Raw genomic sequence first — 19,351 nt, forward strand, 5'->3', positions numbered from 1 at the left:
TCTGGTCCTATCACTTCATGGCAAATAGATGGGGAAACAGTGGAAACAGTGACAGACCTTATTTTTTTGGCTTCAAAATCACTGCAGATGGTGACTGCAGCCATGAAATTAAAAGACGCTTACTCCTTGGAAGAAAAGTTATGACCAACCTAGACAGCATATTAAAAAGCAGAGACATTACTTTGTCAACAAAGGTCCATCTAGTCAAAGCTATGGTTTTTCCAGTAGTCATGTATGGATGTGAGAGTCGGACTATAAAGAAAGTTGAGTACCGAAGAATTGATGCTTCTGAACTGTGGTGTTGGAGAAGACTCTTGAGAGTCCCTTGGACTGCAAGGAGATCCAACCAGTCCATCCTAAAGGAAATCAGTCCTGAATATTCATTGGAAGGACTGATGCTGAAGCTGAAACTCCAATATTTTGCAAAGAACTGACTCACTGGAAAAGACCCTGATGCTCGGAAAGATTGAAGGCAGGAGGAGAAGGGGTCGACAGGGGATGAGATGGTTGGATGGCATCACCGACTCAAGGGACATGAGTTTGAGTAAACTCCGGGTGTTGGTGATGGACAGGGGGGCCTGGCGGGCTGCAGTCCATGGGGTCGCAAAGAGTCGGACATGACTGAGCGACTGGACTGAACTGAAAGTCTGTATGAAAGAACACTTTTCAGGCTTATGTCATAGACAGTTATAGAAAACAAGACAGAGAGTCTGGTCATCACTCCATGTAACAGATCTCCCTGAAGTAATGGCTCTAATTCACACGCCTGGCTCCCTTACTAACCCCTAAGCTCTCTGAAGGAAGAGACTGTATCATGTACTACTTGTTCACAGCGTCTAATACACCTGGGAGAGAAGAGATGCTCAAGTAATGCCTGCTGAGGGAAAAAAGCATAAATTTTAGGCATCACAACAACACTTAACTGTAGAATGAAAGAAAAAAATTAGGAGGGAAAGTAATAATCAGGAGCATTTGCCAGAGGAAGAAGATCATGTGGGAAATAAAGACATGGGGAAGCTGTGGTCCTTCTGTAGTAAAAAGAGTCTGGGGATAAAGTAGATGTTGATATTATTTTGGTAAAATTCAAGGCCGCTCACGTGAAGAGAACTAGACCAGTAACAAAAATAACTGCCAGGTCTTGTATAGTACTTTTTAGGGCTAGGCACTGTTTTAAGTACTTCATTTTATATTTATGAACACATTTAGTCTTCACAACAATCCTATGAGCGTGGTGTTATTATTATCCCGATTTTACAGATGAGTATACTGAGGCACAGACTCAGTGACTTGCTCACGCTCACAAAGGTAACCAGTGTTAAAGCCACCGTTTGATCTCAGGCTAAAGCGCTGTAAAGTCCACACTTGAAATACTTTCCAATGCTGGTAAAACAATTTGGTAGAAATTACTAGAAGAGAGTCAAATCAATATAAGAATTACTTTTCAAACAGTAATGTTCAAAATTTAGAGGGTTAAAGGGCTTTCCCCCTTATTGGAGTTACAAGATAAAAACTTGTTATTTCGATGTGCTTCCCATGAGTCTAAACATTCATGATAGTTATTTTTCAACACATGTATATGGAATTTAGAAAGATGGTAACTATGACCCTATATGCGAGACAGCAAAAGAGACACAGATGTAAAGACAGACTTTTGGATTCTGTGGGAGAAGGCGAGGGTGGGATGATTTGAGAGAATAGCATTGAAACATGTATATTATCATATGTGAAATAGATCGCCAGTCAAGGTTCGATGCATGAGACAGGGTGCTCAGGGCTGGTGCACTGGGATGACCCTGAGGGATGGGATGGGGAGGGAGGAAGGAGGGGGGTTCAGAATGGGGGACAAGTGTACACCCGTGGCTGATTTGTGTCAACGTATGGCAAAAACCACTACAAAATTATAAAGTAATTAGCCTCCAATTATAATAAATAAATGAATTTAAAAAAAAAACTGAATGAGGTATTAGGCCCAGGGTTTTAAAATTCTATACAAACAAACAAAAATCCAAACTTAAAAAATAAAAGCTTTTGCACAACAAAGGAAACTATAAGCAAGGTGAAAAGACAGCCCTCAGATTGGGAGAAAATAATAGCAAACGAAGCAACAGACAAAGGATTAATCTCAAAAATATACAAGCAACTCCTGCAGCTCAATTCCAGAAAAATAAATGACCCAATCAAAAAATGGGCCAAAGAACTAAACAGACATTTCTCCAAAGAAGACATACAGATGGCTAGCAAACACATGAAAAGATGCTCAACATCACTCATTATCAGAGAAATGCAAGTCAAAACCACAATGAGGTACCATTACATGCCAGTCAGGATGGCTGCTATCCAAAAGTCTACAAGCAATAAATGCTGGAGAGGGTGTGGAGAAAAGGGAACCCTCTTACACTGTTGGTGGGAATGCAAACTAGTACAGCCACTGTGAAGAACAGTGTGGAGATTCCTTAAAAAGCTGGAAATAGAACTGCCATATGACCCAGCAATCCCACTTCTGGGCATACACACCGAGGAAACCAGATCTGAAAGAGACACGTGCACCCCAGTGTTCATCGCAGCACTGTTTATAATAGCCAGGACATGGAAGCAACCTAGATGCCCATCAGCAGATGAATGGATAAGGAAGCTGTGGTACATATACACCATGGAATATTACTCAGCCATTAAAAAGAATTCATTTGAAGCAGTTCTAATGAGATGGATGAAACTGGAGCCTGTTATACAGAGTGAAGTAAGCCAGAAAGATAAAGACCAATACAGTATACTAACACATATATATGGAATTTAAAGAGGTGGTAATGATAACCCTATATGCAAAACAGAAAAAGAGACACAGATGTGCAGAACAGACTTTTGGACTCTATGGGAGAAGGCGAGGGTGGGATGATCTGAGAGAACAGCATTGAAACAAGTATACTATCAAGGGTGAAACAGACCACCAGCCCAGGTTGGATGCATGAGACAAGTGCTCGGGCCTGGTGCACTGGGAAGACCCAGAGGGATGGGATGGGGAGGGAGGCGGGAGGGGGGATCGGGATGGGGAACACATGTAAATCCATGGCTGATTCATGTCAATGTATGGCAAAAACCACTACAATATTGTAAAGTAATTAGCCTCCAACTAATAAAAATAAATAATAAAAAAGAAAAGACAGAGGTTAAGAGAGAGCTAAAAAAAAAAGGAAGAGCAAGTTTAAATGATTTGGGAGATTTAAAATCTAACTTGACATGGGAGAAAGTTTTCTTCTGATTTCAGCTTAAGTTTAGAAATTAATGAACCACATTTTGATATTTTTAGTTTTACCTCCAATGAGTGTTCATTTGAAGGACTGATGCTGAAGCTGAAACTCCAATACTTTGGCCACCTGATGTGAAGAGCTGACTCATTGGAAAAGACCCTGATGCTAGGAAAGATTGAAGGCAGGAGGAGAAGGGGATGACAGAGGATGAGGTGGTTGGATCGCATCACCGACTCAATGGACATGAGTTTGAGTAAACTCTGGGAGTTGGTGATGGACAGGGAGGCCTGGCGTGCTGCAGTCCATGGGGTTGCAAAGAGTCAGACACAACTGAGCGACTGAACTGAACTTACCTGAATAAGCCAATTATTTGGATTTGTTTGCTATTAAAACAAAACCCAACAATAAGAGTTGGAGAGAAAAGAGCAAGGCTGGACATTAAAGATGTGATTTAGACTGGCCTTTGCTCTGTATTGAGTGATCTTGCAAAACCCATGTCAATGTTTTCTGAGCCCTCATTTGCTCATTTTTAAAATGAGTGGCAAATTTTCTTTTCCTAATTCATAGGGTAGTTTGAAAGATGAAATGGTATCTGAAAAATATTTGAAAATAATTAAATAATATTGAAGCATGAGATGCATCATAATTATACGTTATATTAGTTGAAAGAAGTAATAAAACTGTATGCATAGTAGAATAAATTTTGGCTTCATGGATATACTCTCAGAAGGAAAGTTTTAAAAATACAGTTGGAACACGGCTTGAATTGGATTTATTGAATCAGAAGAATATAAAATTTGCAAGATGTGATGTTGTTTTTGTTGTTTTTCCCAAGTTAGGGTAGCATTATTGAGCCGTGAGTAAAGTTTAAGCAAATGGTGGGGAAAGACGCATGACTTACTGCTCAAACATTAAGAAACAGTCCCACAGAGAAATAAATTCCTCTCCATCCACCTCCTACTGTCTTTGTCTTTATCTTGAAGTTGCTTTCAACTTTCCAATGTGAGTCAAAGACATTTTGCCATTGGGCTTGTTGTTTCCTTTTAATAAACATATAAGACTTGAGGGCAATCTGAATATATCATGGCTGGTTTGAGAATATTCTAAAAAAGTCTTCCATATTTTTTCTGCTTACTGATGGCACCACATTTGAAAACAGCTCAACCAGTTCTGCCACATACAAATTTTGTGATTATGGATAAATGCCGTAACTTCTTTGACCTACAGTCTTTTTCTTGGTAAAAGAGAGGCTCTAAAACTTATGTCATAGACTGTTAAAATTTGAGATGATCAAAAAAGAGTAAACAACATACAAAGCTAAACTTTCAGTAAATGATACTGATATACTTAGTGTGGCACCAGCATTAGAGGGAGCATGAACATTGGCTCCAGCTTAAGAGAAGGTCCTATCTATCTATCCAGCCATCCAACTATAAACACATGTAAATACATAAAAATACATGAAAGAACTACATATATATAATGTATGCAAAATTTATACATGTATGTGAGTGTGTATATAAACATGTCTGTGTACACAACACACCATCAGGATGAAACACTAATCTCTGTATCTTGTCAAGAGACATAAATAAGTCTTCTAGTGACTCTGCCAGTTATATACTCTGTTCTTCTGTGTGTGTGTTAGCTGCTCAGTCGTGCCTGACTCTTTGCAACCCCATAGATCGTAGCCTGCCAGGTTCCTCTGTCCATGGGATTCTCCAGGCAAGAATACTAGAGTGGGTTGCCATGCCCTTCTCCAGGGGAATCTTCCAGACCCAGGGATGGAACCCAGGTCTCCTGCATAGCAGGCAGATTCTTTTCCATTTGAGCTACCCAGGAAGTGATTAAAAACAGCCAGATGTAAACGCCAAATGAAAAGGATTTCAGCCAGTTAAGGGCCTCTACATAAAAGGTAGACAGGATATGAACACAGGTGACAATGAGAAATCCCTGAGGTGATGAAAAGGATGGATAAGCTAACCCTGACTGGGGAACTTGACCAAGCTTTTCAGAGGAGGTAACACACAAGCTGAGTTTTGAGGAAGAGCTTCTCAGGCAATGATAGTAAGGGAGTGAAGAGCAGTCTTAGGATCAACAGAACCTGATGGTGATCCTGAATTAAATTCAAGGTGACATTCTTCTCAATGACTAAATGTCTTTGTTTAATTTATGCTGAGTCTATACAGACAAAATATTTTTAAACTACAAAAGTACACCTTGGAGGTTCTGAAATCTATGAATATTTTCTTATTATGTACATTCTGTTTCTCCAAAGGATAGACGATTTGAAAGTACAAAAATGCCTAAATCTCATCAAGCTAAGTAGATAAAATAGCTTGTAAATCCACTACTTCTAATTGCTTCTCAAATAAGTTTCAATTTCCCTACTGTGCATCTATTTTGAGATACTAAAAAATATTTTTCTTCTCCCTGTTTTTTTTTTTTTTTTTCCTTTCTCCCTGTTTAAGCAGGTATTCATTGCAGTGGGAGTTAACGAGAGACAGAGTTGAAATCAGAAGCAGCCTGCAAAGACCTCCCTGCTTCTGTTTCCAAAAAACCTAAGCCCTCTGAGGAAATTAAAGGGTTTTTGGAGGAAGTAAAAGAGGAAAGAGGAGTCCTCTGCAGAGGGAATAAGTGGCTTCCCCAGTGGAGGGGCAGGGGAGAGAGAGATTCCTTGAACCGGAATGTGCATGTATGCGTGCTAAATCATGTCAGTTGTGTCTGACTCTTTGTAACCCTATGGACCATAGCCCACCAGGCTCCTCTGTCCACAGGATTCTCCAGGCAAGAATACTGGAGTGGGCTGCCAAGCACTCATCCAAGGGACCTTCCCGACCCAGGGATCAAACTCATGTCTCTTATGTCTACCTGCTCTGGCAGGCAGGTTCTTTACCACTAGGACCACCTGGGAAGCCCTGAACTGGAACAAGAAGAGAGGAGGAATAGTCTTCAGAGATAAAGGACTTTGAGGCATGTCTAAGATGATGTAAAGTTTAAGCTTCCTCATGACCCTTTGATGTCATTTAGGATTTGTCTAGTTGTGAGTCGCAGAACTCCCCCCATTTGAGCTGGTAAGACAACAAAGGAGATTAACACCAATTCAGAAGGAGGGCTTCAGAGGTGGTTTGCTTCTCCATCTCAAGATGTCACCAAGACTGTTCTTCACCCCATTTACCTACTCTGCCTTCTAAAATGGCACTTCGTTCTAAAGCTGGGATACTCTTCTGGCCATCAAATGGCTCTAAGCTACTATCTGAGCCACAGGCTTTCTCACTTCCTGCTCATGAGACAGGGTGGGTTTCTGTCATGGAATTCTCAGCAAGAGTCACAGTTCACTCTGACTGTATTGAAATAGGCTGAGTATTCACCATGGATGGAGGCTAAGGGTCTTTGTCCATCAGTGCTCATTGGTTTAAATCAGTCAGGACCTATCGCATGAGTTCAGAGTTGCCTTAGCCTCCATCAAAGCACATGGGTTGTGTGGATAAAGGTGGACATTTGAACTAAAATCTGGACTCAATTAGCAAAGAGGAAGGGGTGCAAAGAATGAAGTGGGTAGATAACTGACAAATGTCCACCACATCGTCAGCAGAAACGGGCAAGACCTGCAGGAACAGCTCAGAGAGAAACCATGGGCGTTGCAGCAGTTACCTGTGAGGACACATGACCAAACAATGTGTAGGTTGTCTTGTCACCGTATGAGGACACAGAACTGTGAGATATCTCTGGAGGTGGTTGAAATGTTTGAGGGGGAAAAAAAAGAACACTAAAAATGACCAAGTTTACATGTATTGCTAGCCAGACAACTGACCTACAGAAAAAGAGATTCTTCCCTTAGAGTTTGGTCAGTAGCAAGGAATAACATTTCCAGCTTTTACCAGTTCTCAAGATGGGGTACTTGGTAACTCAGGTGTGATTGCTGGGCCCCTGTCCCACATTGCTTCTTGGGTCTTTGTTTTCCAATAATCTCAGGACCTAGTATCTCCATCATGATTCTGAAGTTTAGAGCATCCCTGAGTTAGAGCTTTCTTTGCCAAACCTCCTTAACCATCCACACTGTGTTGACACATAGGTAAGGAAAATAGATTTACTCTGATTAGAAAACTCATTTGGGAATAGTAGAATTTTGCCATTTCTGTGCAAGTCTTTCCCGTTGCCGATTTTTGTCTAAAAGCTGTTAATTTTAGAATCAGATGTGCTTGCAATAGCATCAGATATGCCTGTGATAACCAAGAGCATGTCAGGAAAAGCTGAGGGTCACAGTATAACAAGTGGTTTTCAGAAGGAAATATATTGGCCCGTTTAGATGATGTGAGGCTCAGGGTAAGGAACTCGGAGGGGGCACTTGGTAATATTCCGGTGACAGATGGTTTGTGGGGTGAAAGAAGGGAGATAAGTCAGCCCGGAGCTATAAAGAAAAATGGAGAAGGCTGGAGTCAGCAGCTGAATTTCAGCTAAAGGCATCTTGTGGCCATTCATCTAAATCAGGCCTTTGAGGTATGTTTACCAGGTAATCCTCAATCCTGAGACTTTGATGCTTACATCTGAAGAAAAGTTAGATTAATGACCCCCCAAATGTCTGTAAACCATATTTCTCACAGTAAATTTTTTTTCCTGACATCTGAGGCCAATGCTTAACACTGCAAAGCTCTTTCCGCATGGACAAAAAACTTGCTAGCTTTCAAATCAGAAAAGTTTCTAGACAGTAGAGACTTAAATTCATAGGCCTGTCGGTAGGCATTCTCTTTATCTGCCACTTTTTTCTGTTGTTGTTCTTTTATTTCTTGGGAGTTGAAACACAGTCATGGGTTACTTTACAGAAGATGCATGCGTAAGCTTTGGGGTATTAAGGTTTATTACAACGTGCCAACACTATTCCCTACCGGAGAGCTCAGCTTTATGACCTTACCTCAGTGGTGGGAGACAGGGTTAGACTTCAGAGAAGATAAATCTAAGCAAGGTGACATTTATTTTGAGAACAGGCTATGGCAGCCTGAGTCTAGGGCAGGACCTATTCAACAACTTTCAGAGTGATAGCTAAAATATAACACCAAGATATATTTGCATAAATACACTTGGCAGGTTATGGATGCCAGATTTGAACAAGTCTGGCTAAGAAGAATTTAAGGGGAGGTCTCACGTAGCCATTGAAAAGAGAGTGGCTGTCCGGTTGGGTCTTTAGGGTAGATACAACATAGAAATTGGATGCTGCCAGTGTGTTCTCTCTTTCTCTCTCCCTCTTCGTTAATGTCTGTCTCCGTCTCTCTCTGTGGGAAGCCTCATTTTTTCAGAGGAGCTTGCTCCACGAGGCAGGAAATTCATATGGCAACTACTCTTCGTCTCATCTCTCAGAACTCTACTGCACAGTTGGAATGCAACACTTCTCCATTTCCCAAACTCCAGTGTGAAAAATCCTGAGAGCGCTTATATTTGGCTTAGTCTGACTCAGGTGTCAGCCTGTAAACTGTACATCTAGTCCCCAAGAAGAGTTTTTAAAATAAAGATCTCTCAAGTCCCACACACTCAAGATTCTGATTCATTCAGTCTAGGGCATGGTTCAGGGATCTGTGTTATAATTATTATTATTATTTTTTACTAGCTTGCCAGATAATTCCAATGAGTAACTCTAGATCAATCAGCTGTGTGACTGTGGATGCTATGACTAGCAGTGATCCTCAGAATGACGTGGATGGAATGGGCAGAGAAGCAGTTCCCCCAAAGAAGAAGAATGTTCCTCCTGCCCGTTCTAATGTACAGACAAAAAAAAAAAAAAAAAAAGGCTAACTATTTCATATGTAGAGACTGGAAGTGAAAGATCATTAGAATAAAATATTTAAAAGCATCTGAAGCAAATATCATAGCCAAAAGCTATTGAACAGAAAACACTAACTGCTTGGCTAGCCAGGAGCTAAATTCTTGTGAACTAACAAAGAAAGGAAGACAGAGCTACAAAAAGTCTGGAGTTATTCTAGAGGAAGCTATGGCTGCAAACTCAGGGCAGACTCCATTTATATACTTAAAATGCATTAATAATTGGGAACATATACTTTTTGGAGATCACTTAAGAAGCTTATCATTTGTCATTAAAAAAAAAAAAATTCCCTCTCCATCCCTCTCTCTCTCTCACACACACACACAAACACACACAGAGAAAAGCAGAAGCATACATCTGCCACTTGACCTAGGCCTAGAATCATGGCCTAAAGTTAACCAACAGTGACATCTTTGAAAAAAAAGAATCAAGCTTAGATAAAGGTGCATTTATACACTTTATAAAAACTAATAATATTGAAAATCTATGCTTTCCATGAACTATTTAAGGCGTTTTACACATGTTATTTCTATTTTTCACAACAGTGGTATATGACAGATACTAGTACTACATTCATCATGAAGAAAGCTGAGGCTTAGTAGGTTAAGTCATTTGTTCAAGGTCACATAGAAAATGGCTGATTCTGGATTCAAAAGGAAGTCTGAACTCAAAAATTGTGCTTATTTCGACTGCTTATGTGAATCTATTCTTGTTCTAGAAAACTTGCAATACCTTCCACAAAGCCAATAACACTTTGATCAAAATTCACATATATTAAGTAAATATTTTTATATCTAAATACACACTTACATTTGGATGGTATCTATATCTGTAAATATACATATGTGTGTATATATATTTCAAACACACTAAAACATACACTGATAATTGCAAATGCATAACATTTAGAGTTTAAGAAGATTATCTAGCATTAAAATTATTTAACTAAAATAGAATAAGACTGTACTATAGCTGACTATATGAAATCCCATCAAATATCTTCAGGACTCTGGCTTTTTATTCCTGTTACTACTAATTTGAAATAGCTACAGAGATCCAGAAGAAAACCTGGAATTTAGAAACCTAAAGCCTCTACATTACTTGAAGCAACAGACCCTTAATTCCACTCGAATTTAGGAATTTTCATCTTCATGGAAACTCGACAGCATGAGATAAATAAATTTGGCCTGATTCAGACATCCAAGGAATTTCTAGTTAATTTGAAGCCTGGATGAGTCTGGAGACTTCATCAGTAGACAACTTTAGTTGGTTACTGCTTACCTGCAGTTTACAAATACTGTTTAAAAAATTCCCAAGTTATCCACCTGACATCCCAAACTCAGTTCATCTGCAGGAATTTTCAGGGTGCCATAAGTCAGTCAATTTTCTCTGCCCTATAGATCTGTTGATTTTCGCATGGATCAAATAATAAGTAACAAAATCAATGATTTATACTTAGGAATATGGCTCAGCTCTTTTTTTAAGAAAAAATGCAAAAGAATATCCCCGACGTGTCAGACAGAATCTTCAAATAGTGTCACATGGCCATACATTCTGCAGCTGTCAGGAAAACTCTCCAAATGTTATTTTTCTTTTTTTGGAGACTGTGGTAGGGGTCAGCAGATGGTCAGATAGTCACTTCAACATCTCTGCTAAACTGTAGTCATGCATGCTGGTCAGGGTTATGAAGGCATGATGAATCTATTATCCATGCTGGGTCAACTCTCTTTTCTTGATACAAACCATATTAGGGGTACATAACCTATTAATTTCATACATGGATAATGGAGAAATCACTCAGAGGCACAGACATTATACTCAGCTACCTTTATTAATGTCACAGGAGTTGAGGGTGTGAGAAAGTCTTGAAATATCACAGGTGTCCAGGGCTGAGAGGCCCAGATCGTGTAAATTTGTTGGACTGTTGTCTAGGCATCTTTGACATCTTTGCTCTCTCTGGCATTTTCTCATCCTACAAAACACCAGAATCTGTTCTCCTAAGATTCTTAAAATATTTTGAATCATCTCCTCCATCACCACCATTGGCAGAATTTAGTCATTAATTTTATGTCTTAAATGGCACATCTGCACTGTCTCCTGAATCCTGTACACCCAATACTGAAGCTAAAGTGATCTTTTTCAAACACAAGTATGGTTGTGTCACTTTTTTCTGAGTAAAATTTTCCAAAGGCTCGCCATTGTCTCCAAGATACAATTTAAAATTTAAATGTTACCCAAGGCATCTATGTTTCCAGTCCTTTCCATCCTTCCGGCCTGCTTTCTCTCTCTCTCTCTCTCTCTGAGTCTCACTTCAAAACTTGAGCCACAGTCATCCTGAACTGTTGATACCTGCAGTTCCTTGAGCATGCTACTTTTCCATAGACCCTTGAACATTTACACTTGCTGTTTCCTGAGAGGTCCTCTTCTCCTTCTTTGCCCATGGCTAGTTTCTCTTCACCCTTCAGGTATAACGCCCCAGAGAAGTTCTCCACTCTGGGCTGGGCAGTCACTGCATTCTGTTCTTCATTATGCTTTCTGCCCATTTACTTTGGTGTCCTCCCCCAGGTGGTGAAATTCTATGAAACAAGGGCTGTGCTCAGGGCCCTTGTTCAAAAAGTGTTTGACACCTAAGTGTCCATAAGACAGGTGTGGGATTCATCATGTTCAGCAAAGCAGCCAACGCATCGACTGATGCTACTAGAGGGAAGGAGTCATCCACGTGCCCTCAAATTGTGCAGTGGTTCTCCCTTTTCTTATAATATTGTCATAGGAATATAAAGAACACTACAGTAAAATTCCTTCCATCAAGGAACTCACATTTCAGTGGAAAAGACATTTTCTTCATCATTTAGTGTGAGAAATTCTCTACTTGTGTTAATTTATGCAGGGGAACCTTTCCCAAGAGGGGAAGTCAAGAAAAATTTCTTGGAGGAAAAAACACTTGAGCTTAATTTGGTGCAATTTAACTCAGCAGCAATGAGCTTAGGTTTATATGTCTGGTGGGCATGGAGCTGAATCCTAGTTCTATCTTTGACTAACGTTGTGACTTTTGACATGTGACTTAATTTCTGAGTTTAATTTAAACTCATTTAAATTATGAGTGTCCTAATGTGTTAAATGAAGTTAGCAATATCCACCTCACAGGGATGTTACTAAATGTGATTAGCTTATTACTAAATCAAATATTACAGAGATGAAATGCATCAAAAATGTAAGCTGTAACACATATGGCAAAGACAGTAACTTCCTTACTGAGCTCCTTTGTTCAGTCATGTCCAACTCTCTGAGACCCCATGGACTGTAGCCTGTCAGGAGCCTCTGTCCATGGGATTCCCCAGGCAAGAATAATGGACTGAGTTGCCATTTTATACTTCAGAAGATCTTCCCAACCCAGTGATTGAACCCACATCTCTCACATGTCCTGCACTGGCAGCCCGATCCACTGGATGTCTAACATCAATTCAAGTAATGGGGAGAAAGAACAGGGAAAGCCGGTATGAAAAGAATTCTTGTTGGATTGATGGAAATTGTTCATTGAGACCGAGAAGCTAGGTTTTAAGCTTCCTCGGCAATCCTATAAATAACACTTGTGAGAACTATCAAATTAGCATGAAGGAAATGTTAAGAATAATAAAGATGCATGCTATTCTAAACCTTTATATTAACTCCTTTAACAATCATAAGAGAAGGGATAGGCTACCCACTCCAGTGTTCTTGGGCTTCCTTTGTGGCTCTGCTGGTGACGAATCCGCCTGCAATGCGGGAGACCTGGGTTTGATCCCTGGGTTGGGAAGATCCCCTAGAGAAGGGAAAGGCCACCCACTCTAGTACTCTGGCCTGGAGAATTCCATGGGCTGTATAGTCCATGGGGTCTTAAAGAGTCAGACACGACTGAGTGACTTTCACTTTCAATCATCACGAAGGCCTAGGAAGTGGTTATAAATACCTTAGTCTCATTTTCCAGATGTGGAAATTGAGACACAGAAACGTTAAGTACTCAACTCAAAGTAACTTGACCAGTAAGTGACAGAGCCAGAGTCAAACACAGGCCATGTGTCCCTATTTCACTGTATTTGTAGTGGCTGAGCACAGGCATAAACCCCAATAGTCACTGAATGCATACTACATTCCAGATACTGTTCTAGGCAAATTGGATACAGAGTTGCCCATATATTTACATATAGTATATATTTAAGGAGGAGATAGATGTTAACAAAGTAAACAATACATAAATACATAAATAAATACTATAAATTTCAGATGTTAGTAAGAACAATTATATAACAATAAAACTATGAGAAGGAGAAAAAAGTGTGATGGGGAAACTGCACTAACTTCAATGGAGTACAAAGGGGAGATTTTTCTGAGGCGACATTTGAGTTGCTATTTCAATGATGAAATGAGCAAATCTTATAAGGAGCCGAGGGGAGATTTTTGCAGGCACACAGAGTATCATACATAAATGCCTCAGGTGAGAAAAGCCTGGCATTTGAGGAATGATGAGAAAGTCTGCGTGGTCAAAGTGAACTATTCTAGGAGTTGACAGCTAGGCCATAATATTGGGGAAAGCAGCAGAGGTCAGATTATATACAGCCTTGTAGGTGATGATAATGAGTGTAATTATCACCTCTTGGAGGGTTTTAGGAATAGAAGTGGTATGATCAGGTTTCTCCTTCAAAAATCACTCTGGATACCTTCTGGAAAAGAATGGGCAGAAGTAGAAGCTATTACCGTGGCCCAGGCATGGCGCGATATTGATTTGGACCAAGATTCAGCAGAGTGCTAAGATGTGACTGATTTTCAAATATATTTTTATGGTAGCACCAATAGGACTTTTGCTAGACACCAAGGGAAAAAGAGTAATTATACAAGACTCCTCAATACATTATTTTTGGCCTGAATTACAAGGAATAGTATAGAGTCAATGAGTTCAGATAACGAATATTAGGAGACAAGCAGCTTTGGCCCTGAGGACAGGAAGTACAGGGAAATCAGGAATTCTGTTTGGAATATATCAAATTTGGGTACTAGGTTTCCGGAGCATTCCAACATTTAGAGGAAGAACCAGCAAGGAGACTGAGAAAGGGCACTGACGAGATGGTAAATAAGCAGGAGAGTGCTTTGTCCTGGAAGGCAAGAAATTAAGGAGGAAGGAGGCAGTGAGAGCTGCAGCAAGTGCTGCTGAGAAGTCAGGACTGAGAGCTGAGGTGTGTATTTAGCAAGACAGAACTTGCTGTGACTTTGACAGGGATCATTTTAGAGTTACCATGAGGATGAAAACATGAAATAGGTTAAAATAAGGAAAGGAAGTATTAAAGTGGAGTTAATGCAGACAGACAGTGTTCCAAGATGTTTGGTTAAGCTCAACAGAACAATGAGGCAATAATGGGTGAGGAACACTGGGTCAAGGGACACATTTTTTTTTTTTTTTTTTGAGAGCTATTATCATGTCTAAATTAAATTTATCCAAAATAAATAAATAAAAAGCAAGAGAGAAACTGATATTGCAGGAGAGAGAGGAGAAAACTCCAGAAGCAAATTCCTTAAATGGACAAGAGGTTATGGAGTCCGGGTTACAAGTGAAGAGCTGGCCTTGGAAAGAATCAGGGAGCAGAGAAGCACACTAGTGAATCTCGTGGTAGGAAGTAAGGTGGTGTTCCTTTGATGGCTTAGATTTTCTCAAGGACATATGGAGAGAAATTAATAGTTAAGAGCGAGGATGAGGGAGGGGGTGTTCGAGATTTGAGGAGATGAAATGAGACAGGAAACTGTTTTCCCAGAGACCGAGAAAAGGATTTTTCTAAAGAGATTGCTAAGAACTGGTTGGTTGTTTTGAGAGTTCGTTTGAAGCCAACATTTATAAATTTAAAGTGAGATGACTAGGTGCTTCTCTTGCCATGATTAGTTGCCCAGATGCTGACATGGAGTAATCAGGAAGGTGTAAGTTGAACCACGGTAGGTTAACAAGGGCTGAGACGACCACAAAGAAAGAGAGAGGAGAAAAAATGCTGACTGTTTAAGAAGGAAAATTAGCGTGATGGACCAGGGAACAGAGGCCAAGGGGAGGAGGAAAGTGAGGGCATAAGGGTGAAAACAGAAGGCAAACGGTGATATCCGAGTCAAGGTCCCAGTGGGGAGAGGAGGGGTACTAGAATGAATGACAAGGACACAGAGAAGGTGATGCTCGACACAGAGGTCTTGGGAGGGGTACAGCTAAGAGCAGGGAGAAGGTTCAGAGTGTGATTGAGAACCTTAGGGCGGGAAGTAAAGAAGGGAGATGCCATGCAGGCTCACGAAGCGAGTGCGAACACACACCAGGACCCACCATTGTCTGACTCATAGAGAACGTTCTACCTCACGTCCCTGCTAGCATCTGACTATTTCTGACCTATAAAACCAGGGTAACTAAATGGTGTTACAGTCACGACGTATCTATGTGTGGGGTTCAGGGAGACAGAGGCTGACCTCATAAGGGTGAGATCTGTGCAGTGCAAAGAGATCCTATGTTTAGAAGGTACTGCCGTTGTCATCTTTTACTGGTTTTTAAACAAAGGCCTCCCACCTTGATTTTGTGCTGCATCCTACAATTTATATAGCTATTTCTGGACAGATGAATTAGTGATTTAGAAGGAAAGATATCTTCTCTTTCCTCATTTGGGTTGATTTTCCATAAACCTCACTTTTATCCATTTAGCATGCCTTTAAAACAGTTTACCAAAGTTCATAATGGAAGTTTTAAAGAACCCTGTCAAACACTTAACTTTTAATGCAAATTTCCTTGTAAAGCCACCGACAATAAAAATTAGGCTGGAAGTAAGAAATGACCTAACGAAACTGAATAATTAGTAAACTAAAAAAGAAAAAAAATAATTTTAAATGTAGATCTAGAGTCTGAATTCATGCTTGGATGAGAGCACAGAAAAAAAAAACTTACATTTTTATTTATTAATATAAATGTATTACATGTTTCCCTGGAGGGGAAAATGGCAACCCACTCCAGTATTCTTGCCTGAAAAATCCCATAGACAGAGGAGCATGGTGGGCTACAGTTCGGAAGGGTCACAAAGAGCTGGGCATGACTGAGTATCTGAGCACTCTCACATTGCATGTTTATTATGGAAAGTGTAGAAAATAAATACAAACAAAAAGAAGTAACTAACAATTACCTCAAAATCCTTAACAAGAGCTAATAACTTTTAACATTTTGGTATATATCCTCATTATGAATGTATATTATGCATATACAGATGAAGGTGAAAGAGGAGAGTGAAAAAGCTGGCTTAAAACTCAACATTCAAATAATTAAGATCATGGCATCTGGTCCCATAACTTCATGGTAAATAGATGGGGAAACAATGGAAATAGTTGCAGACTTTATTTCCTTGGGCTCCAAAATCACTGTGGAGGTTACTGTAGCCATGAAATTAAAAGACACTTGTTTCTTGGAAGAAAAGCTATGACAACCTAGACAGAATATTAAAAAGTAGAGACATTACTTTGCCAACAAAGGTTCATATAGTCAAAGCTAAGATTTTTTCCAGTAGTCATGTATGACTATGAGAGTTGGACCAGAAAGAAGGCTGAGCACTGAATAATTTATGCTTTTGAACTGTGGCGCTGGAGAAGACTCTTGAGAGTCCTTTGGACTGCAAGCAGATCAAACCAGTACATCCTAATGGAAATCAGTCCTGAATATTCATTGGAAGGATTGATGCTGAAGCTCCAATACTTTGGCCACCTGATGCAAACAGTCAACTCATTGGAAATGATGCTGGGAAAGACTGAGGGCAACAGGAGAAGAGGGCGACAGAGGATGAGATGGTTGGATGGCATCATCAACTTAATGGACATAAGTTTGATCAAATTTGGGAAACAGTCAAGGACAAAGAAGCCTGTCCTGCTGCAGTCCACGAGGTGGCAGAGAATCAGACATGACTGAGCGATGGGGCAACAACAACAAATGGCTGCTCCAATTTCCAGGCCCACTCATGGCAGTGAATGTTAACCTTCCTTTTAAATGTTTTGCCAATTGGGTTGAGAAAAACTTTAGTACCATTGATTCTTTGTTTAATAATAAGGCTGAGCAAGGTTCTGGATGCTATTGGCCTTTTCTTCTTTGATGAAGGTCCTGTTAATACCTTTCAGTCACCTTTTTCTAGGCATTCTTTGGCCTTTTTCTTATTCTTCTCTAAAACACCTTTATCTTTCAGGCTTATGGTACACAAAATTTCCCTAATTTTTCAAACCTTTGCCAAGGCCTGAACAACATGTTTTCAGAACTCTGCAGGGTTGCTGTGTTTTTCTCTATGAGGGAGGTTTTAAAATCCATCACATATTATTTTAAACTAAAAAAAAAAAGTAAAGAAAAAGCATGGTAATGGTAGTTAAGAAGATCACATTAATATCACATAAATGAAAATACAGTATAACATATCTTAAAATGTATAGCAAAAGATTAATAATGAAAACAATAGGAAAAAAGTATTGATCCCTGGGTCAGGAAGATCCCCTAGAGAAGGGAATGACAACCCGCTCTAGTATTCTTGACAGAGGAGTCCATGGGGTCACAAAGAATCGGACACGACTGAGCAACTAACATTTTCACTTTCACATCACACAAGCTCACTGAATACTTGGCTTCCCCTATTCATTTCTCCAAATCCTGGTCATGCATTATACATAATGAAAAATTCTGGTAGGTTGGTCAGTTTGTCTCCATGCCTTCCACTGCAAACATTTCATTAATATTTTCATTGTGAGTGTGTGTATAATACACATTTGCATATTTTCCCAAGACAACCCATTAGAAAGCAGAATGTGGAATGCAAGATTAGGGTTTTGGATTATTGGATTTTTTTCTTACCCTCTCCAATGTAATTTCTTCAAACTCATATTCAATTTCTGTCCCATTGACCTGTAAATAGGAAAAAAAATAAAGAAAACTATTAAATACATTTTAAGGAGGAGAGAGCTGCATTTTAAATAACATTAGGGGGTTAAATTGCATCCTGGCTATGAATAAACCACACTCTATTGATGTTTGTCACTGTATGTTCTCTTCCAAATGAAATATAGTTCAAGGTATTCTGAAATATGACTGAGACTCTACAAACACAACACAACACAACACAACACAACAAAAAAACACTCACTGTATCCTTCAAAATTTCTTGATGTTTGGGGGAGAGAAGACAGTACAAAATATGTACTGTGAGTTTACAAAGAGAAAGCCATCTAGGGTCATTGTTACAGTTACAAGGGAAATTTTTTCCTAATATCTCTCATTTTTTCTATGGATAGATTCTAAAATAGGACCTTAAAAATCAGTGGTAAGGGCAACACAACCATATTACATTTTTGGCTGTAAAACAGCATTAAGAATGACCCTGTTAGATAAAGAATGCCTTCTCTTTATTGGTTCAAGCTCGGGTAATTTATCCCCATTATCCTCCTGTTATATTTGTTGAGAAGCCCTGAGCCATGTAACCATGGCTTCAGTAGCAATGAGAAAGGAACAAACCAGGACATGCTTGAAATTCCTAGTGAGAAACCATTTTAACCATCCAACCAACCCTTAAATTGATTCAAACTTAGAGAAACACATGTTAAATATAGTCAGGCAACATATAACATATGACTTAGATTTCAAGTGACATGAATACAGAACATATGAAGAGCTACTTTAAAATAATCTAACAAATATTAAATTCTCACTTTTATCTATCACAGATCCTTCTCAGCCAGGCAAAATTTCTAAGCAAGGAAATTCTTGAATTGGCTATTTTTGGTTGTTGTTGTTAGAATATGTCTCAGCAACATTATTAACATTTAGAAATTAGTGAGAAAAAACTAATTTTCAAATAAAAATCTATGATTTTTATAAAATTCAAATTTTACTTTACTGTCCCTTCTTTAGAAGAATTTAAACATAGTTCTTGCATATTAAGAGCTTTATGGAGGCAAGGACCAGGCAGTCACATTACCTAGTGGAGCCTGACCAAAAAAAAAAAAAAAAAAAAAAAAGAAGGGAAAAAAGTGAATGGATGAATAACTGAACTAAGTAAATTATTTACCCGATTTATAAACAGAGGCATTTGTGGGTTCTCTTCCATAAGGAATTTGAATATGGTATCATTAACTGAAGGTATAATCATAACTATAATCAGCAAATATAAAGAACAATAGACTTTACTTATATGTGTCCACCAGTCACTTAGAGCATGTTTTTGATTTTCTAATTATATGAGCTAATTGGTGAATCACATTTTATTGTGTTACTACATTATCAAAC

General features: G+C 39.3%; 1 protein-coding gene across 17 annotated transcripts in view; it reads right to left on the reverse strand.

The window, feature by feature from the left end:
* Positions 1-19,351, reverse strand: part of DLG2 (discs large MAGUK scaffold protein 2) — a 2,226,746-nt gene that overhangs the window by 751,268 nt on the left and 1,456,127 nt on the right. For all 17 annotated transcript variants that reach the window (XM_061119788.1, XM_061119779.1, XM_061119776.1 and 14 more), the window contains one exon: positions 17,924-17,974. In XM_061119788.1, coding sequence (XP_060975771.1) covers positions 17,924-17,974 — 51 coding nt within the window. The remainder of the gene's footprint in view (positions 1-17,923; positions 17,975-19,351) is intronic.

The sequence above is a fragment of the Dama dama genome, chromosome 2 (genome assembly GCF_033118175.1).
Source record: "Dama dama isolate Ldn47 chromosome 2, ASM3311817v1, whole genome shotgun sequence".
Classification (NCBI taxonomy): Eukaryota; Metazoa; Chordata; class Mammalia; order Artiodactyla; family Cervidae; genus Dama; species Dama dama.